The sequence below is a fragment of the Ciconia boyciana genome, chromosome 7 (genome assembly GCF_034638445.1).
Source record: "Ciconia boyciana chromosome 7, ASM3463844v1, whole genome shotgun sequence".
NCBI classification, from domain to species: Eukaryota; Metazoa; Chordata; class Aves; order Ciconiiformes; family Ciconiidae; genus Ciconia; species Ciconia boyciana.
Genome location: NC_132940.1, coordinates 48,708,886 through 48,731,202, shown reverse-complemented (window position 1 = coordinate 48,731,202; position 22,317 = coordinate 48,708,886). Strand labels below are relative to the sequence as shown.

At 38.3% G+C, this 22,317-nt stretch overlaps 2 protein-coding genes across 7 annotated transcripts in view; one reads left to right on the top strand and one right to left on the bottom strand.

Moving 5' to 3' along the window:
• The first annotated feature begins 411 nt into the window (after positions 1-411).
• Positions 412-8,743, top strand: LOC140654299 (thiamine transporter 2-like). The gene is made up of 5 exons (XM_072867461.1): positions 412-561; positions 2,572-3,388; positions 6,823-7,015; positions 7,550-7,691; positions 8,497-8,743. The coding sequence occupies exons 1-5, from the start codon at positions 412-414 to the stop codon at positions 8,617-8,619; spliced, it is 1,425 nt and encodes a 474-aa protein (XP_072723562.1). The 3' UTR covers positions 8,620-8,743.
• Positions 8,744-13,050: 4,307 nt separating this feature from the next.
• The window catches only part of AGFG1 (ArfGAP with FG repeats 1), a 37,122-nt gene continuing 27,855 nt past the window's right edge, over positions 13,051-22,317 (bottom strand). Inside the window, exons 6-14 of one of the 6 annotated variants that reach the window (XM_072867523.1) lie at positions 21,674-21,793; positions 20,962-21,033; positions 19,787-19,996; positions 18,735-18,918; positions 17,936-18,015; positions 17,560-17,652; positions 14,407-14,562; positions 13,691-13,776; positions 13,051-13,308 (exon numbers count right to left, since the gene is read on the bottom strand). In XM_072867523.1, the coding sequence (XP_072723624.1) occupies positions 13,249-13,308; positions 13,691-13,776; positions 14,407-14,562; positions 17,560-17,652; positions 17,936-18,015; positions 18,735-18,918; positions 19,787-19,996; positions 20,962-21,033; positions 21,674-21,793 (1,061 nt within the window). In that variant the 3' untranslated portion in view covers positions 13,051-13,248. Of the gene's footprint in view, positions 13,309-13,690; positions 13,783-14,406; positions 14,563-17,559; positions 17,653-17,935; positions 18,016-18,734; positions 18,919-19,786; positions 19,997-20,961; positions 21,034-21,673; positions 21,794-22,317 lie in introns of all 6 variants that reach the window. The other 5 variants (XM_072867521.1, XM_072867522.1, XM_072867524.1 and 2 more) reach the window with 5 other exon arrangements.

Below are 22,317 nucleotides of genomic sequence, written 5' to 3'. Positions count from 1 at the left end.
GTTCCACTTGGCTCTCAGGCTGCAAATCAACAGAAAAAAGCCTCCTTGAGCATGCTGAGAATGAGCTTTAATCTCACAGTTTGCCCACTCATTTATTCAGAAATGAGACTGTAATAGAACTTTATTTTTCCACTACGATACGTCCAATCGATTCTAAGTATGTCATTAAGAACAACCTTCGATAGACGATACAGAGACTGAAGTTTACCACCACCAATGCACCTTGATCCAAGTAGTTCATTTACAAGCTGCATCTGTGATCACTGGCAGGTTTAGTGAAAGAAACATTAGCTGAAGTAGGGCTAGTTAGAAAGTAAACTTACTCACACATTAATTTTTACCAACTGCGAAGAGCATCTTTATAAATTCCTGGTGTGCTCATTTCTTCACTACCTTTTTTTTAGGTAGACTATGGATTGCTGGAAGGGAGCCATAGGCCATAGCTGGATTTATCCCACGCTGATCATCTGTGCGAATGGATTTTTCTCCACAATGAGGCCATCAGAATCTTTTCTCACTCCTTATCTAACTGGACCAGACAAAAACCTAACGATTGAAGAGGTATGTAACTAGTCTCTTAAGTAATAATTAAAATGCTTAAAGCATTAAAGTCTTACAGCAATAACTGAAGGGGAGATAAAGTGGCTAATAATACAGGTATATTTTATCTAGAGACTCATATTGAAGATGCTTCTGGAAAAGAGTAAGGACTCACCTTTTTTGCAGAAGGTTAAAACTTTAAAGTCCCTACATTCTTAGGACTTTGAAACCACTTTGGTGGTTGTTTAAGAAATGGATACTTTCAGCAAAATCAGGTCAGCTAGTTCCTCTCCCCACCTAGAACCCCAGAGAAGGAGCAGCATTAAGATTTATTTATACTTATTGTGGAACTGATTACACTGACAGTGATGTAGTGATTGCAAATCATAAGAAAACCAAGCAGACTTCCCCTTATGAGCTGTTAGATTATTACCTATGTTACAAGATTGTTTTATGCATTCATTACCCTCTCAAGGTCAGATTCACATACCAAAAAAATTTTTTTTACAAAAGCATGCACTGCAAGTTTCCTTGCTCTGCTCTTCTGTTCAGCACTGGCTCCTTCAGGAGTACACTTCCCAACAAAAGGGGACATAGTTAACAAGTGGCTGAGTCATGGAGCTAATGGTATAATTAGAAAACACAAGCTTAGTACACCCACATACAGCTAATACAAAAAACAGTCATTCCTGATGTGCAGTAGCAAATGTTAAGGCAGAATCTGCTAGCATAGTGTGAAGCCAAGGTTTCTTCCGAAAAAAGGTATTTGTGGTTTGGGTTGTTGTTGGGGGGGGGCCCCCCTTTTTTTTTTGTTTTTTTTTTAACCATAAAGGTAATTTTCTCTCTTACATGAAATACACAAATAGCATGATAGGATGCCTTAATTCTGATTTCAGCAAGAAACCTTAACTCAGAAATAAGTGTAGTACAGATACTAGCTCTTTCAGCCAAACTCACCTCTGGTTAGCTAATTCCGTAAGTTTCAGTCAAACACCTACAATTCTAATTAAAGTTCAGAGAAACAAAAGAATTCACCCAGAAAGATATAGTGAACCTGCTGCTCACCATGCAACTCACTCCAGTACCAGTTCAGAAGTAAGAAGATAACCAGCTACTATTGTTCCTCCAGCATTTGAAACAATTCCTTTCTAGTCTAATTGCCTAAGCGGAGAATGAGCAATCATGAATGGATACCCTAGTAGGTCCAGCAATTACTGGGTAAGACCTCCCCAAAACCAGGCAACTTGCACATCACAAAGTGAACTTTTTCTGTGACTGTATCTAAAAGAAGAGGATACCCCTGCTGCAGCTGTAGCCAGGCTGCTGGGCAAGCACTGAGCTTCAGTGGCGACAGTAAACAGCACCTTCTAACCTGAATGCAGATCAGTTTTAGAAAAAGAGAAAGAATTTCTTTTCAGAGCATCTATGCATTGAAGGCCAACTGAAACTTACCAAACTACTATCCCATAAAAGACTCACTTACTTCTTACACATTGAATTTGAAGAAAATGTAGGTGAAGATAGCATGGTAACAGCTACACACTCACTACGTGCAGTTCCAGTTCCCCCATCATGAGGCGTATGCATTTTTTTCTAATTCTAACAAAGGAGAGAGGTGACCAAAGGTATACAATGACTCATGTAAAAGTAAAAAACTAAATAGGCATTCATTTTCAGCTACTGTGGAGAATAGGATTTGATGTTAGACAGACTTTCCTCTGACACAAATGCTGTTATAACCACTTTGAACAGCTGCACATCAAAATCTGCCTTCTTCGTAGGTCTTTACTAGAATTATTTTTTTAAGCCAATCTACCTGTTTATGTAGTGGAGCCTACCATCATTATCTTTGCCTCTTAAGGAGTACATTTACAGTTTTGTAATTTAAGGCAGTTTAAATCTGCACAATTCACACAATTCAATGTTTCCTGTCACCACAACTGTGTTCCTTCAATACCATCATCAAAAAGCTTCAAAACCAACATTTGAAATGTATTTTTAGAAAGTATTTCCTCTTTTATTCTTTTCTAGGTTACCAACCAGATTTTCCCAGTTTGGACATACTCCTACCTTGCACTCCTTTTCCCAGTCTTCCTGATTACAGACTACATGCGCTACAAGCCCGTCCTCCTCCTCCAGGGCGTCAGCTTCATCGTCACCTGGCTCTTGCTCCTCTTTGCACACGGAGTGGTGGCCATGCAGGTGGTGGAATTCTTCTACGGGATGGTGACAGCCACCGAGGTCGCCTATTACGCCTACATCTACAGTGTCGTCAGCACCGATCACTATCAGAGAGTGACGAGCTATTGCAGAAGTATCACTCTTGTTGCAGCCACTGTTGCCGCCGTGCTGGGACAGCTGCTGGTTTCCTTAGCAGATGTATCCTACTTCCACCTTAATGCCATTACTTTGGCTTCCGTGTCCCTGGCATTCGTGTGTTCGTTTCTCCTCCCAATGCCTCAAAAGAGTATGTTCTTCCACAGGAAAGATGACTCAGAAACTCTCCCAGGACCAGATAAAGTTGTGGCTACAGTCAGCTCTGACAGGCCACCGAGCTGCCAAGAGGACAAGGGCTCTGTATCTGCTGACAGGGGACCAACACCTGAACAGCAGGCCGATAATGCCAAGCCCCAGAACCATGTGCTCAGAGTACTGGTGCAGCTGAGCAAGGACCTGAGGGATTGCTACAGCTCCAGGAAACTTCTCTACTGGTCCCTGTGGTGGGCTCTGGCTACGGCAGGCTTTAACCAGGTTCTGAATTATATCCAAGTGCTGTGGGACTTCAGAGCTCCCTCTCACAGCTCTGCAGTGTACAATGGAGCTGTTGAAGCAATAGCAACTTTTTTAGGTAAGGAAAAGATCATTAGCAACTACTTCTAACCCATCCTGTGCTGATGGCATTCTTCAGCAATGTCTTTGGTGCCATTCTGTTTATTTCCTGTGAGGACCAAGGTCAACAGCAGCAGCCTCCAATATGTAACACCCAAACAAATAGTGTGCAAAGCGTTTTTACTGTACAACTTTACCGGTGGGATCTTCAAAAATAATCTGTAAAAAATATATAGATATAAGCTTTTCCCTCTTAGGGGAGCCTCATTCCACCGAAGTGTTTTAAGAGTTTAAGTTCACAGCTCTGTTTAGACCATGAATTTAACTCCAAGTAAGCAGTTCAAAAACCCTGTGCAATGACACCTTGCCTATTCCTCCCTCAAATACACCTTAAGCTAGGTGGTTTAAAAATGAAAAAAAGAGCATACTAACAGATACACTGCTCTAGATGGTCTGTTTAGACAGTCAATTAAAGATCATTTCAGGATGAGTCCTCCTGAACAAATACTCTGTGGCTGTGTCTGTAACCTGATCAATGCTTTTGCCTCTGGATGTGACATCCAAGGAGAGGCTGAGAGCACTGTAATTGTTTAGCCTTGAGAAAACAAGGGATCTTATTAATGTGCATAGATACTTGAAGGGGAGGAGTAAAGAGGACGGAGCCAGACTCTTCCCAGTGGTGCCCAGTAACGGGACAAGAGGCAAGGAGCACAAATTTAAACAAAGTTCCACTTAAACATACAAGAACATTTTTATTGTAAGAGTGATTTAACACTGGAACAGGTTGGCCAGAAGTGTGGACTCTCCATCCCTGAAGATGTTCAAAACCTGAACACCATCCTGAGCAGCTTGCTCTAGCTGACCCTGCTTTTAGCAGGGCTAGGTGATCTCTAGAGGTCTCTTCCAACCTCAGCCATTCTAATTCTCATTACAGTTACTTGGTCCATCCAAATGACATTCCCCTTTGGCCACAGAAGAGAAGGCATATGGGTAAAGTGCACCTGCTTTATTTAAATAGCTGTACAGTACCCCGATGGAACCTCATTTTTAAGCTCACATTTACACAGCTATGTCTCCTCCTTCATACCAGGAGCTTTATCTCACATTTCTACAGGGAACTCTCAGTGTAATCTTCCTCCCCGCAATCAGCATGAAAATGCATTTTACTGAAGCTACCCCAAAACTTCTCAGACTACTGGTTTGAGCAGTATTCCCCAGGGCTTTCTTGCTTTTACACCCTCTGGCACTTGATACTATTTCAGAGTACAGAAAGCACTCACCGTACTAGGAATCTCTGGTTATAGCACCGATGGACCAAAGGAGTAGGCCTGCTATGACTTTTTGAATTCTGATGAAGAGCACATGCAACCAGCAAATGAAGTCTAATTTTGCACTAGTGTGCTAGCCTGCCTGAAAACACCTGAGCAACTGGTACTTTCTGGACTCCAGTAACTCACTGCTGTATAACCTGCCTGGACCAGACTTCTCTGTGCATTTGAGCTACTAACCTCAGCATGTTGTGTTTCAAAGAGCTTTCATAAACCCACAGGAGCCTCTGTGCTAAAGGAGCATAAAAAAAAAAACCAAACCACACAACAAAAAAACCCAAACAACATTGCTGGATAACCTTCTTACATCAGTAAACGGTATCTCTCCAGTGTTGCGTTAAGAGTTACTGTCATGTAGGAGTCTGAGGAGTGGCTGAGGGGGAGGGAACCCTCCCGTTGAGTCACGAGGTTCAGACAGGACCCCCTTGCTTTCTAAACTCCTTCTCAGAGAGGAGTCTAGGTGCGGCTAAATCCAGTCCTAGTCTCAGACTTGGTCAACGGTTATTTTCTAAGGACTGTATATGCAGCCATTCATCAGAGTAAAGGCAACAGCGTTAATTTAGACGCGCTGCACCCCCCAGTCTAGTCGTGTTGCATGGACTATCACGGCCACATTAATAAAGAGTGCAGTTTATTAGAGCAACAGATACACAGATTCTTTGGATTACCAGTGATAAATTTACTGTCTGCAAAGCACGTGCAAATACCAAGAGTATGAGTGACACTGCCGGCTATAAATGCGTTAAAGATGATAAAGCAACTCTAGAGAGATTTCTAAGTTTCCCGGGGAGGCACTTGGAATAACCAAGTGTTCGACTCTTACCCAAAGGCATCCCGATGGGGGGGAAGAGAGGCTCAGCCTGTCGACTGATCCCAGAGGTCAGCGTGGTACGCGATGGTGTCTTCCCTAACATTCGCTTTCTCTTAAGCCATTTTATACTATCTTTCACCTTTCGGGTGGAGCTTGAGTGACTCTAGTCATACATCTTTGTTTAGGATTGGTGTAAAGTTTTCTCGCTTCGCTTTTAAAGGTATAGGCTAGGAAAAATTCAAAGCGCAAGCTCAGTGAGGAGTGGTCGCACCTTGGAGGCAGGTAGCTTTTGGGATGGAGGTGTGTTTTGGTATTATAATGATGTTATAATGAGCAAAGTTCATCAAAGGACAGCATTTTGTCAGAAACATGACAGACTGTTGGCCCAGGATAGCAAATGTGCAGCTTACTGGTCACACACAATACCTTTGAGTTCCCATTTAATTGCAGAGCCTGGCCGCAGCATCTCCACACCGCTCCACTCTCCGAACAGTACCTCCTTAGAGTCAGTACACCAAGCTTCCCTGGCGTCACTGACGTCTAAGGTTACAGGCCTAGGGAACTTCCATGGAATGGCCTTGCATGTCAGCTGCATTCCACCCTGGAATCTTCTTCAATGCTGTACCTTACCTAAAAGTGTGAATATAAGTTTAATTTCTAACTCACCTCCAGCTATTATCCCACATCCAGAATTGAGATGGGTAGAAAAGTAAACCTCATCATTATTGCAGAGATTAAAAAAAAAAAAAAATAAAAAAATCAAGGCACTGGAGTTTGTTATACCATATTATGCTCAAGTAAGGGCTTTTACTATATGTGATGGTCCATAAAGCATTGACAAATGCAGTTTCATAAGATTTTTCACCAGAAACTGAAAAAGATGCTTTCATAAAAAAACCCAAAGCATGAAGGAATGCAACAGATTTTCATTTCATAAAGATCTTTACATGAAGGAATTAAACTCCATTGTGCATATTTTGGCAGAAGATGCTTGGTGGGATTGTTGTTCTCTGCTCACAGTTGTCAAAAACTGGAGTAACAACAATAGACTGTACACTGCTGCCTCCAGCCTTAGGCATGAGGCTCTTTCTCAGAGTACTTCAGTCTGTAAAGGCTCTGTAAGCAAGGAAAAAACCCAAACAAACAGAGGACTCCCACACCACTAATAGAAAATATAAGCCACATCATCACCAAAGCCCATTGTGGCCGTAACAGTCTCAAGAGCTCCTAGCATGATCTATTCACACAGTTATGCAATGGCTCTAGAAGGATGATAATGTTTCAGAGTTTTAATTATTACTTTTAAATTTTTAGGTTCAGCAACATCCATGGCAGTTGGATATGTCAAAGTAAACTGGGATCTTTCTGGAGAACTGGCTTTGGGAATTTTCTCTGCAATGGATGCTGGTTCTCTGTTTCTCATGCACTTTACTGACAACATCTGGGCATGTTACGCTGGTTACCTTGCATTTAAAGCATGCTATATGCTCCTTATAACAATAGCAACGTAAGTATAATACACAACTGTTCTAATTAAATTGATTTAAATCAGTAAGTGTCACACTTTTAAATTTATCAAAATTTTACTGAAAGTTTCCCTAGAAATGAGATTTTTAAATAGGTCATGACAGCAGCACATATTATTTCTAGCTTATATAAAACTATGCTTGAAATTATGTGACCTAACCATTACAGTAGGTTACTCCAAGTCAGAAACGACCTTACTCTGCATTTAGCTGTTCAATGATCTATGTACAAGTATTCTCTAAATGATCAAACTAACATACGCAGGTCTTTATTTAGCAAAAATATCCACTCAAATAAGTAAAAGGTAAGTAGGATGCACAAAAGTGCCAAAGCCAGAAAAACAAGGGATTTCTGCCAAAATGAAGCTGTTAAAGCTTAATAGCCAAGACTGAAGAGACTTTATCCTATGAAGAATCTACTGTGCACATTAAATTCTTCCCAAACTTCCTCCCATAAGTAAATTGCAAGCATCCATGTTCTCCATAGTTTAGTTAACCTGTACATTCATTTTCAGGTTTCAGATTGCTGTCAATCTAAGCATGGAGCGTTATGCTTTGATGTTTGGCTTCAACAACTTTGTTGCACTGGCGATTCAGACAATTTTAACTGTTGTTGTAGTAGATTCAAAAGGTCTGGGACTGGATATCAGCACCCAGGTAAACTACATTACTTGCACTGCTCCCAGTTGCCTTACTCTCCTCCAAAAGGGGGTTCTACTCCAAGATTAGCCTTTGGGAAGATATTAGGTAATGGGCTAGCTTTGGACAGTTACTCACTTGAAAAACAGGTTCGTTTAAAGTGAACTGGCAGTAGCTACTACAACCTACTTATCCTCTAGTCCTGCCAATTTTGCATTTCTGCAATAATCTTAAGAATATTTTCATAGAGCAGAACAGAAAGACCATCACCTATTACTCAGTTTTGTTTTTTTATTTAAAGGCTTACTATTCACAAGTTTATTGTCAAAATACCCTGAACAGAAGCAGGAAGCAAGCTGAAAGGCGATCTATGGGTCTATTACTAGGGTAATTCTAAGTTAAAGATGCATCCAATGAAACTATAAGTTACTGTAATTCTGAAAATTAACTAATCTCATGATTCCCCACTAAATTTCTAGATTTAAAGTTTAAACTTACATACTGAATGAGGTCCAAGTCTCTAGCTTTCATCTCTTCAGAGAAGAGCCAGAAAGTGCAGGGCAGCTGCCCTTCTCCCTTACTGAGGTGGGGAGAGGAAGCATTTAACAGTGTATTCTCTCCACCTCCTTTTATAACCGCAGACTTCCCGCAGTACGAAGTCAAGCAGCCAGACTTCTTGAATTCATTCAAGATGGGATCATTTTGGGGCATGGGTGACAGGGAAGGGAAGGTGGCAGTGGAGGGACACTCCTTAAGTTATTACCTAACAGCAAAAGCAGTTTTTGACTCTCCCTCCTCCTTCTTCCCCACCTCCATTTCCCAGTTTCTCATTTATGGCAGCTACTTTACATTCATAGCTGGAATTTTCCTGATCAGAAGCATGTACACCCTTATCTCCATCAAATGCAGAAATACCGGTGTGGCTGGTGAAAGCACTGATCATTAACAAAGGAGACAAAAAGAATAGCTGCAAGCAACAGTGCAGAAGGCTGCATCATCTGAACAAGGAATTAGGAGAAAGTTAATGCTCAATCAAGCAAGACTGGTCAATGGTGAAACAGGCTGTTTATAAGCCTACAGCATAAAGAGCTTTGTCAACAGGATGATGTATTTTGGCCTGTTTTCTTCACCAGTAGTTCTAATACCAAACAATCCTCAACAAATCTTCTATTTCAACTCAAATTTAATGATCTGATACCAAAACTTCTATTAATGCTCAATAAGCACAACAAGCAAGTGCATACAGAACACAGGGATGTTATCTCACTGCTGAGCAGTGCTTACACAGAGCCAAGGCCTTTTCTGCTCCTCACCCCACCCCACCAGCGAGGAGGCTGGGGTGCACAAGAAGCTGGGAGGGGACACAGCCAGGACAGCTGACCCCAACTGACCAAAGGGCTACTCCATACCATATGGCGTCATGCTCAGCATATCAACCTGGAGGGAGGAGGAGGAAGTAGAGGGACGTTCTAAGTGATGGCATTTGTCTTCCAAAGTAACCATTATGCATGATGGAGCCCTGCTTTCCTGGAGATGGCTGAACACCTGCCTGCCCATGGGAAGGAGTGAATGAATTCCTTGCTTTGCTCTGCTTGTGTGTGCGGCTTTTGCTTTACCTATTAAACTGTTCTTATCTCAATCCCTGAGTTTTGTCACTTTTACTCTTCCAATTCTCTGACCCATCCCACCAGGGGAGAGTGAGCAAGGGGGAGTGAGCAAGCAGCTGTGTGGGGCTTAGCTGCCAGCTGGGGTTAAACCACAACACTACGGAATCTAAAGAAGCAACATGATCTGTTGGAAGGCTTGCCACAGAAGCCTTTTGAAAACTTAAAACTTTTTCAACTGGAAGTTGTGAAATGCATTTTTAAAGCAAGTTAACAAATAGCAATAAACCAGTTTTTTCCAAAAGACACTACTTCTGTATGTTCAAAGGTAGGTTACTACAATGCTATATAGCATAGCAATACTGTGGCTTTCATTTACAAATGGCCAAATACAGGCATTTCAGAAATCTGAAATGCACTACAATGCACTCCTCAGAAATCTGAGGTTACAGGACTGTAAGGAAAACACATCATTATATATGCATAAACTGCTACTGATGCAGTGACTGCTTTACTGTGAATTTGTTGAAGATGTACGAATACAACACACTAACCTTCCCTTTGAGTGTCTGTCTTGATAATTATGTCTGACAACTGCTATGACCCACACACACTTATCTTTGGAAGCAAAAAAACCTCCTAAAGTTCTTATTTTTAAGCCATGAGGAAACACTTAGATTTCTATACAAGGCACTCTTACTTAAATAACACCACTTAAAAGTTTAGATATAACTAAAGCTAACTAGGGAATGTTCTTTCAACTGTGTTCAATAACGTCCACTTTGGAGTCAACTATATCAGATAGCAAATTCCATTGTGTTCCTTTACCACAGATTTGCCAAGAGTCAGAAGTAACTAATGTTTCCCCCAGTTCAGCTCACAAGAAAGTAAAAATCATTAACTCCTTTAAAAACATACTTTTAAAAGCTGCTTGAGCTTGCCTTTATGCCCCAGTAAGTTTTCCCTTCAAGAGGGCAGAATACTTGCATCATCTATAGTTCTATTTCAGGAATTCCAACTAAATTTAGTCATTTTCAAATTAATTTCTTGCCTCAGCATTTGTTTCAACACAGCGCTTGGGAGCTTGTGGCCATTAAATAACTTTGAACTGCAGAAACTGGGCATCATATCTGCCTTGTAGAACTCAGGATGTACCTCTTACAGCATCTTCTTACACACATATTAGGAGTAAAAGTATTAATCTAGAAGGTCTCCAAATTAATTTCTGTTAAGAGGGCTAAAGTTAAAGTGAAGTGCTTTGATGCTAAAGCAGAAGAGGATACTGAAAAGCTAGTGGAAGTATAGCTTTTTGGCAACTATGCTAGTTGCATGAGCAATTGCGTGAACAACTTCAGAGATTCTAAGAAAACATTTGTAATCATGGGTGAAGAATTCATTTTGTAAATATACCTATTTTAAAAATCTAATCAGCAAAACAGCTATGGTGTCAGTTTCTGCTCAATATAGAGACTCAAAACAATACAAGATCTTCAGCCACTTGTCTGGAGTTTGACAAACTTAAAATTAGTGAACATACACTAAACAGATGTGGTTGTGTGTAGTAAAAGTTGCCAACCTTTTATCTACATTCAAGCTGGTTATGAAAAATAAGGTATTCCACTATTTCTGCAGCATAATCTAAAACTGCATGCCTTGCATACTTAAATGAATTTCAGTATCTCTTAGCAGTAATCAGCTTCATTTGATTCAGAACAACAATTTCAATAGATGCTGATCTCATTAGCTCTTGCCCAAAGCTTAATTTACATCAAAATTTAGGTGAGGGGAGCACAGGATTGTTCTTCCACAAGGCTATTCCTCATCTCATTGGTGAAACATTTGGCTGATCCGGTCCAATTCCCTGCAATAAGCATATTTAAGCATTCCACAAGTCCTTCTGAACCCTTGCAGTTCCCCACTCTCTATTGCCTTTATGTGTTACTATCCCAAAACAGGTAAGGTCAACAACAGGGAAAAACTACAGCTATTTATACTATGCTAAAAAAATGGTGAGAGCAAGGGCATCTCTAACATCCTGGAAACCCTCAGTTACTGGGGATTTGTTCAGTGAATTTACCAGAGAATCTTGGGAATTAAACCATACACCATACTCTATCCAGCAGTCCTCATCAGAAGGCAAAGACAGACTTCGAGTCTGTTTTAACTTTAAATATGCCAACAGGACAAAACCAGACATTTCAGTGAGGAATGCTACTATAAGCAGTTATTATATAAGCTGCCTGTCCCCTGCTTTGGGATGTCCAAAGCTTAAAAAAAAAGCTAAGATACAGAAATTACTACCATCCCATAGGCTGGCAACAGAAGCCAAAAGCACTGGCATAAGAGTGTTTTTACAAGCAGTGGTCAAGTCTTTCAAGCTACCCTAGAAATAAACAGATCTAACATTCAGGCAGTCAATTACAAGTGAAATGTCTTGCCTTCCAAGAATTTTCACATTTGTCTCAAATGGGCTTGCACATCTTTCTCAAAAACCATCTGACATAATCTGATCTTATTTACTCCTGTTATCCTGAAAGCTGTTAAGAGTTTTATTCTCCAGCTGGTCAGAAACCTTTTTTTAAGCTTGCAGTTTATGTACTCATGATATATTTACATTATTTGCTTAGTTCCAGTATTACACTTGAACTTAAGCCAAGTTATCTCTCTGTTTAAAACACCATCACCAACTACTTTGATGCAGAGTTATACTTGAACCTTCTTACTATTACAGACTAGACAAGCTGGATGTTTTTCCGCCCCTCTACAAATTGCATTCTAGTATGACAGGAAACATTCCAGTAAATAAAAAAGTAATTGACAAATTTAATATTCCACATGAGGTCTTACTAATATATATCAATTTTTAAGAAAAGAGTGCTATTACGTCTGTGGTACCTTGGTCTGCTATTACACATACTGTTCTGATCACAACTAAGTCTTGTTCAAAGACTGTCATTAGCTACCCATAATTACGTGTCTTTTGCAGCTAACCATTTCTCAAGTAACTACCCTTCTCTGTGTTTCCAGTGTCCTTCATTAAACAGCTAGTCTGTCAAAATAATCCAAGTTCACTTAACATTTTCCTGTTCGATAGGTCACTTCACTTGAGCTAGAACAGCAAGCTTAATCACAAGGACAGAGAAACATATCCAACTGAGGCATGCGAAAAATTTAAGCTTAGCTCACCTTTAAGCATATTGCTTTTGATAACTCGTCTGTGTATGAGACTCATAATATGTACATTTTAACCCAATAAAATGTTACTGCACAGAAATAATGCTACACAATTGTTTTTTCTAATATTTATTTTTTTCACCTGCAAACTGTAGCAAAACATGATCAGCTTTATTATGCAGACAGGTATCCCTCTAACATTAGAGATTTAGGCATGTATAAATAGAAGAGCTCTTAGGAAAGGAAAACATTTTGAGAAATGAACAAACCTCCAATTTAACTTCATGACTTCCAATACCAATGGTTAAAATGATGTAGCTCATTCATTCCAAGAGATACAACAGCACCTTAAAGTGGCTGATCTATTTCCCAGTAACATTTTTCACATAACAATGTGTTAAAGTTACAAATACTGATATGCACAAATAGCTATTTTCTAAGAAAAATATGTACAGTACTGCAGCATAATGAATGTGGTATCTGCAATAACTTATTAGCCAATTTTAATATACATGATACCGCTACTTTTTACCTGCCAGTTCACAGGTTCAAGGATGTTACCACAGCCCTCTGTTTTGCACGTTATTACCTGGTGGGGGGGTTGATTTTCTTGGGTTTTGTGTATTTATTTTTTTTTAAATTTTTTTTAAAGGTACACAATGCAGGCTTTTATTTTTACTTCTTAAAGACTTCTTTTGTGTTTAAAGCTAATATCAGTGAAACAAGACAACAGTGCAAGAGGCGCAGAGATGTTATGTGACCACATAAGAGTTCTTTTGGGTAAAGTGTCTATAAGGCTATAAGAAAGGATTGGTTGATGAGCTTCCTGTTGGAAATTGTCCTGTTGGTGCACCAGCCTAGGGGAAAATGAAAGAAGAAAAGTAAGACAAATATTTTAAGATTTTTTTCTCCATATTGTAAATCATAAATGCAGGATATATAAAAAAGAAAACAACCTATTAGGAAATATTTCTGGTTTATGTTGCAGGGGTTTTTTTGGTGGTTCTCTGAAGTTGTACTACTGTAAGAGCATGGTATACAAGTACCTCTGTTTTGATTTGAATAGCCTTACAAATGCCATGCAATCATAATAATGAATTGTATTTAGGAGATTCATATGCTGCCTTCCCTTACTTGAAGCAAAAAAAAAAAATCTTTGTATGTCTCTAAGTTAAGTGTTACAGATTATGCCTCTTCAGACATACAGAAGTTATTAATATCATGCAACAACTCACTTACCATAAAAGGGTTACTAGATACTCCAACAGCTGCAACTTGTCCAAAAGGAGTTACTACAGGCTTTGCCTGTCCAAATGCAGCAAAACCTGCTCCTTGGAAAGATAAGTGAAAAAGATTAATACTAATAACCAATCTACAAAGATTTCCTTGTTGCAGCTCCCCCACAAAAATAAGTGGAAGCTTGGACTGCACAATCAGGAGGACTGATCCCACTTAAACACTATCAGGAATGTAAGCGTAACAAAAAAATATGGGTAGGCTTTTTGTTTGTTTTATTTTCAACTGTTCAGAACCAATAAATTTCCAATTTCTACATATGCACTTTTTTCAATATTATTTTATCATTTAAATTTAGGGAGAAAGTACTTTCCAATTTTCTCTTGCCTGTGTTCTATGAAGTTAGAGAAGGTGTTATAATCTGTTGCAGACACTCCAAAAATGAAGACAAAACAATCCTTCTTGCATAAAAAGCCTTTAAGCCTGGGAATACTAATAATTTTAGTATCAGGTTATGGTAAAATTTCAGTTATGTCACTGCACACAGCCAAGTCAGAAAGCTCAACTACAGAGCCAAAACAGAGTGTGGGAACCCCTCATCAATATTATCATCAAGTTCATATAGAAATAAATACACACGCATTATTGCTAACTTACAGACAGATCATTTTCTCCATGTTTCTGATTTAAACAATATTATCTAAAACGTGTAGACCTACCATTTGGCTGCTGAGCAAAAGCAGTCTGTGGAGGGAAAGCTGCCTGGGTTGGGAACGTGGGCTGCTGGAAGTTGCCACTAAAACTAGTAGGAAGACTGTAGGAGGCCGGAGTTCCAAATCCTGCAGGCATGCTCATGGATGCAGTACCAAATGCTGCTGATAGGCAAAAGAACACTATTCAATTATTTGTAAGAAATAACTTTTTTAATGAGACAAATTACTATAATGCCACGTTAAGAAAAGTCTCCTAATGCCTCAGTGGCCATATAAAAGTCAGGTTCAACTTCTACAGCCACTGAACTGATTTGTTAGCTTGGATCACCACCAACTAGGTGCATAATTTACTTTTGCACTTTAAAAAAATTAAAGAAATCCTTTAAAATTTACTAGATACAGCACATTCAGATATACTTTCTGAAGAGGAAAATTTTTTTTTACATTCTCTACATTATCATTTACTTCCCCCAGAGTTTTTCTGGTAAAACTGTACACATCAGAAGCAAGCACTTTCAGGCAGCATAAGCCCCTCTGTTTTTCTCCTTCTGAGAAAAGCATGAAGAGATCTTCCTACTTCAAGCTGCACATTACAGGAAGTTAGAAGTCAAACAAAGAAAGTCATAAGGGATACATGCATCCCCTCTCTCTTCATCCCAATCTTAATGTCACTTTAAAGGAAATTTTCACCATGCACATTATTTGCACACAAAGTTCCTATTGCAAACGCTCTTACTGTTGAGGTAAGACTTAAAACAAAAAAAAAAAACCACACCCAAAACTTTTAATCTGATTCTCTGCTGAACATTTCAAGTAAAAAAACACACAGCTCATACACTATTCCACATGCCTTCAGCAAATAAACAGGAGCATATCAAGTGCAAAAATGTAGTAACAAAACCATTATTCAGTCTTTTGGGAGTTATTCTTGAAAGGAGAAGCATATAGAAGGTTTTTTTGTACAAATACAGACACTGGGCATTTTATTCTAGTTAAACATTAGACAGGACTTCTGAAATGTTACAAGTTAGATTTTATGCAAGATCAACTTTAAAAAAATTAATATATTTAATGAATATAGCTTAATTATCAGTTGAAAAATTTACCTCAAAAATATTCAAGGCCAAGACATTATACATACATAAAATACTGACAAAGTACACACTAAACTAATGTACTAACATTGTTGTCAAGTTTACAGATAGCAGAGAAGCTATTCAACAGGAAAACTTGCTAAAACAGCAAACAAAAGCACAACAAAATGAGCAGTGACTTGGGATATCCCAAAAGGCATCAAGCTACTGTTGGTAGAAACTTCAAGAGTCACTCAACTTGCTAGCATTATGTTGTGACCATGGAGGATATCAATAATGGTTTTGTTTTAGTTGCTTAATAGGTTGCCTATGTATGCTCTTCTCTCCCTTTGCCCGCACCCACTCCATTTTAAAACACAGAAAGTATTCCAAAATTCTATGTGCAGAGAACCAGATAGCTACCAATAAGCTTTTACAAGCAAGAACAATTAGCCACAAGAAACTTGATACCAAATGTGGCCACCTACCAAAATGAGCCTGAGGAAATATGTGAGAGTGCATTGCTCCCGAGAGGCCTTATGGAAGCCACAAAGAGACCAGACAACGTCAAATCATTTATACACTCTTGAACAGTCATTTCTTAGTTTTTCATATATATAATATACACATGTATATGTACCAAACAATATGCCCAATCAAATAGCATGACCAGCAATAGATTAAGTTAAGAAAACCATTAGAAATAAACACTACAAAAGAGATCTCCCATGTAATAAATAGCAAAGTTCATGCAGAAAGAAAGCTTATCATAAAAGGACAAGCTACAAGTTTATACCTTACACTGAAAGGGGTAGAATATTATCTTTACTTATAGTCATTATCTCTGTTACCTAGTACATAACATCAGTATAGCTGCCAAAGGGTTGGAACCTCTGCAAGCCAAGGATAACAGTTTAGAAGGTGGAAGGATAGAGTTGCCATATTCGAACAAATTTATCTAAAGAGGCTACAAGTTCTCAGCAATGATCCAAAATAGCACAATTAGGAATGAGATTAAAATAAGGAAAAAGATATTTGGGGCATTAAATAGCTGAATAAGTTTAACTGCATAATACCTCAAAAGGGACTGAAAACATAATTCATTTTAGTAGAGGACATGAATTTGATCAATTCAGTTTTAACTCAGCCTGATCAGTTTAATTAATCTACTTAAAACTTTGAGCAAAGCACAACTCAATGTTAAAATGCATACATCAGCAAACTTAAGTCTGTGGAAGTCCAGTTAATAGATAAAAGTGCCAAAATTTAGCAGTGCCTTTGGAGAGGAAAATTACCATAATCTAACAGTCATCTAAATCCAGGTTCAGTGTTTCAAAGAAAAGTACAAGTGTGCTTTTTAAAAAAGTGATTAAGTTTTTGTCTATGGAATTATGATTCTACAGAATCCTCCCCCAGAAAATTAATGTAAACCATGAGTGTAAAGATTATATTTAAACATATGCTTTACTGTTACAAAAGAGAGAAATAAAGGACACCCCCAATGTACTGAAAAAGTGGACTGGTGAGGAGCTAACAGCCCAAAAGCCTTCTTTCCTGGTTCTAGCCCCAGCTCTTTGGTTTTGAGGGCCTTCAGGACTTTGAAATAAAGAAAAAAAAAAAGATAGTGTACCAGCTTAGCAGCAGGGCTTTCAAGATCCCTGATTTTAGGGCAACCTGCGATGAAGCATGTTTCAAAGCCAAGGTCTTGGAAGGTACCCAACTGGTAATACACAGACTACAAATAACTTAGGTAGTATGAGAAGATCTTAAACAGATAATTTTGACATTTTTCATGGCCACCATTTGAAATCCTAGGATTGGGCCAGAATTGGGAAACTAATGTCCTCAGCCCAATAAAAAAACATCACTTATCTCAAAAAAAGAAAAAAATTAAAGTTGATTTCTGCAGCCTATTCATAAATATTATACTCTACATTGAACACACACACCACATGTCAAATAGACTAGAGACAGATAATACAGAAAACCTTGAAGGAACAAATTACACACTATGGAGAAAAAAAAAAGAATCAATACAATCCTTGAAAGAAAGTTTCTCAAACACTCAGGGCGCTTTTTTCCTAACCTGTTGCTCCTCGGCTATTGGTCTGGAATGGATTTGTTGAAGGTGCCACTGGGGCAACAGGGGCAGCTACAAATGGATTTGTGGAAGGTGTTGCTGAAAGATTAAAAACATTTTATTTAAAGTCTTTTAAAAATAGTCAATCTGACTCACATTAACTTTATACAGCTTTTATACAGATACATAAATATCTAAAATTACAGGAAAAATTAGGAATTGATAATAAACTGCTTAATTTGAAATGCATCACAACAACAGTACTTTTTTGGCATCTTTTAGTAGCTTCAATATCACTAGTGTCAAAGTATAGCACTATCAACTAAAACTTAGTAAGATATTTGCTTACAGTTCACAAAAGGTGTTAGTAACACTTATATACCTCCAAATGGAGCAGGCACACTCGAAGATGCAGGCTGTGTCTGTGCAGTAGCAGCCACAGGTACTGTTCCAAAAGCATTGCTGAAAATAATTCATACATTCAGTGAAGTCAGAATTGCTTGTTTAACAATTAAATACAACTTACAATTATTGTTGGCATGTAAAAGAACAGAAAAGGAACGCCTACGTGCAGTTTGCAAACTGCAATGTAATTCACTGAGGCCAGGAATTGAGCCCCTGATGCCAGGGTCAGAGACTGTAACTAGTGCTGAGCAATGAAGTCTTCTCCAGCAACAGCAGGAGAAAGAATATTGAACAGAGGCCATCAGCATAAAGGTTGCAAAGCAGAAGCTTTTGGGGCACTTGCAATACCAAGCAGAGCTATAACAGGCATTTGGTATTTATTACTTTAATGATCTAAAAAAGAAGTGGTTGGCACCATTTACATTATAAATATCTGAATAATTTTTTTGCCAGGGATGATGCTATGATTTTCAGTATGCATGCAAGTATTCTGTACAGAAAAGTGTTACCATCCAAGAGGTTTAGCATGTAAAGACTAGAAAGGTGCAGAACATTCTGCTGACAGAAAGTATTCTTAATTTTATCTTATAATATCCTATCAGACAGTACTGCTATTATTTAAAACAAAGGATGCAGTTTCAGTAGTACCTCTAAACTCATGCAACATTTCCCCATTTAGATAAGAAATAAAACCAGAGTTGAGAAACAGCTTCGAGCTACTTTTCTGCATGTTGCTGAAGTCAATGTAGAAAGTCAGCTACTTCTAACAAAAGTACCTGCTAGCGTTACTGGTGGAAGTATATGCATTACTAGAGGTTGCTGTGGAGCTGAACACACTGTCCAATTCTGCTAGAGCCGCATACTTGTCTGAAGACGCACTTGACTGATTTGGGGCTGACAATGCAGGACCTGCTGGTGCTGACACTACTGTACTGAAGCCACTTCCTTGCTCACTACCACCTAGAAAGAAAGAAACTAGATTAAAAGTGATGAAGATGGTTTCACTTGCTGCCCTGCTAATGTTGAAAACTAGATGAAAGTTCATGTCCAGTTTAGGTTTCGGACTTAAATATTACAAGTATGCACTAGGGCATACAAGGAAAAAAAAAATGTTTAACAAGCCATTAACTATTAGCAAAGTGTCATATTTCTATAGATATTCTGCAGCTCCAGAGAGCCTCTGGTTTCCCTGGAAAATGAAGACTCAATACTACCGTCATTTTCAACTAGAAAATTTAACAAAACATATACTCTCAAATTATCCATTTCGGAACAAAGCTCTACATTACAAACCAACAGAAGTTTTTATACACCATTTGAGAAGAAAAAAAAGTTACAGAATAACTAGTTTTTTTCTCCTGAAGTTAAAATCAAGTAAATCCAAGTATCACTGCTACTAGTTTATAAAAAAACTAAAGCCAAATCTTTGTGGCAGAGAGGTAGGAAAGCTACTCTGGCAGTTCTCCATAACAACTGTAGCTCTCCATTCAAGAGCTTTCACTATAGGTTTTAGCACAAATATAAAATATATATTTATATTTTTATATATTTTCACCATTACAGTAATAATTATTTAGATATTTCCACTTGAGTTATTCATCTTGATAGCAAGTAGGTTCCCAAAAAGCAGTCTTCTGATGACATCCTTTTGGAGTGATATTAGTCTTAAAACTTACATCTTTCACATTAAGCGTACACTGACATGAAATTCTACTGATAACTTAAAGAAAGGACATTTTGAAATACGGTTACTACTTTGACATGCACAGCCATCCTTGTGGTACGTATACACATGTAGAATAAGCACACCAAGAGTAAAGTTTAATACCTTGCCCTGCGCTGAAGATATTATCTAAATTAGCAAGAGCTGCATATTTGTCAGCTGACTGGAGATTCGGTTTATTCACTGCAGCTTTACTGGCTGCAGTTGCTGTTGTGTTGCTCTGAGAAGCATTGAAGGCTCCAAAATCAGCACTGGAGGATTTGGGGAAGTTATCAAAGTGAGCAAAGTTAGCATTCACTGATCCAGCGCTTCCACCTGTAACAAATTAAGTTAAACATGATCAACACTCCAAAGCTAGAGAAAGTCTCTCCAACTGTAACTGATGGCACAATAATCCCACCTCTTTGCAGTTACAAGAGGCAACATGTTTCCCCCCCCATCCCACACGTTTAAGAGCCTTTCCCATTTCCTTCAAAGTTACACTGGGTCATCAGAAAAAAATTTTTTTTTTTTTTAATGTTTTTCGGTCTACAGATCAGGGACAAAAAAACCCCAAGCTTCAACAGCTTAAATCACAGTCATAATTTGATCTTGAAAAACTTTATGCTATTTATTAGCTGTTAAAGTAATTTCAACAATAATATTTTACTAGAAATATAAGTATTTGTCTGAATCTTTAATATTCAAAATACAGAAGCTTCATTTTCCTGTCATATGTGTCTAATGAATAGCTACCATTTGCATTACTTAATGGTACAATGTTTAACCATTTCAGATGTTAGTCATCATTCTAAGCAAAAAACAGTGCCTAGAATTCCAGAAATAGTATGATTCCATGCCAAGGTTGAGAGATAGTTTGCTTCTCTGTTCTCAGATTTTTAGACTACATCCAATCAGGAAAGAGGTGATGGGGAAGACACAAATGCAGTTCTTTTTGTACCAAGTCTCCACTGACATCAGAGATACATAAATCAATTTTAAAAATCTGACTTCGGTCCACACAACTGAACTGCAGTTCAAATATGAAACCAAGAGCTTCCATCTCTTCAGTGTCCAGACAATTTAATCTAGGCAGGTCACATACTTAAATTTAAATGAGTTGTTCCATTAAGTGTATCACATTTTATAACAGTTGGTTGAGGATTCCACTCATACTACAGAACACACAACTTTAATAGCATAATCAAGAAGTTAAAACATACGCAACAGTAAGAATGAAAATGCTATACTACAATGGCATAAAATGAAGCAAGCTGAGTTTTCCACTGCGTGGAACTTACTGTGTACAGCCTGGAGAGGAAAAGCTGAAGTAAATTCACCAAAACTGCAGCTAGATGAAAGCGTTCTGAACGCTGGACAGCCAGAAATTGTGTGTGGGTTAAAGTTAACATAAGAAGGGAGAAAGAAAATTTGAAAAAAAGTTTAAAACGACACCACACTCAAAAGAAAAAAAAAAAGGAAAAGAAAGTCAGTCAGCCAAAGATCTAGACAAACAGCAAGTGTAAGCTCAAGCAGAAGTTCTAAAGCATGATCAAATTAAAGGAAAGCAAAATAAATCTTAGCAATAGGCTCTACACATGAAGTCAAACATACTGAAGTGTGTGCATATGTTATACATACACAGACACACACTTTTTTTGGTACTGTGAGGTGCTTTTGGGGCTACCGAAACGCTTCTCTTACAAAATAGAGAGTCAATTCAATATTTATCAAAAGCAGTATGGTTTACTCTTTTCATAGTTATTTCAGGTGTAGAGCTAACAAACACATAGTGCCATAAATCAGACTTCTGAGTAGCATTAGGGGAAAAAAAAAAAAAAAGAAAATCAACACCAAACAGAAGGAATTCATTTTGAGTTTCCCCAGAGCTTCAGATGGCTTGATTGCATTAAAGCAGGCAGATGCAAGAAATAAACTCAACTTAAGTACCTTCCAACATAAAGGTAAGGATTATTTCAATTAAGTATTAATCGAAAGTGCTAGGAGTTCTACCTGTATTTTGGGGCTGAAAAGAAGACTGACTTGCTGTGGGGAAACCTCCAAAATTACTCGAGCCACTAGACTGTCCAAATGCATCAAAGTTTGCAAAACCTGCATTTGCAGAGTTCTGCGCTGTAAATTGCAAAGGAACAAAACATGTTAATGGATATGGGAAATAAACACAAAACCAGATGTATTAACTGAATTCATGGTCATGACAGCCTCCGAGGGTTATGTCCTACCTTGTAATTTATTTTTACATGAAAAAATTATACATGATATTCTACAACTGAAAGCTGTCTTTGAACAAGCTTTCATGAATCACCTTCACAGAGCTGTACCAGTTAATGTTAATTCTCTCCTCCTCACACATGCTACTACTCACAACTGCATGACCTGATGAAATCCAGTTCAGCTTAACCCTAGTGTTTGCTATGGTGGCTGGTCAGAGAAAAACAGCCAAAAAGTACAGAATACCAGATGTATACCTGTAGAACCCAAACCAGGTATCATTCTAAATGCTAGTTTCCAAAACTAGAATTTGTGGACTAACAGAACATTTATTTGGGAATAAAAATTAGAAAGTATTCTTGTAATATATTGACAACTTGAACTCCTCATATACAAAGTGCTTCTTCCTTGGGTTAATTTAGTTT

Excerpts from the sequence above, each read along its gene's own strand:
- LOC140654299 (XM_072867461.1), top strand. The coding sequence starts at position 412 with ATGGATTGCTGGAAGGGAGCCATAGGCCATAGCTGGATTTATCCCACG. Across the intron at positions 562-2,571 it reads AAAACCTAACGATTGAAGAG|GTTACCAACCAGATTTTCCC; the intron begins GTATGTAACTAG and ends ATTCTTTTCTAG. Across the intron at positions 3,389-6,822 it reads AGCAATAGCAACTTTTTTAG|GTTCAGCAACATCCATGGCA; the intron begins GTAAGGAAAAGA and ends TTAAATTTTTAG.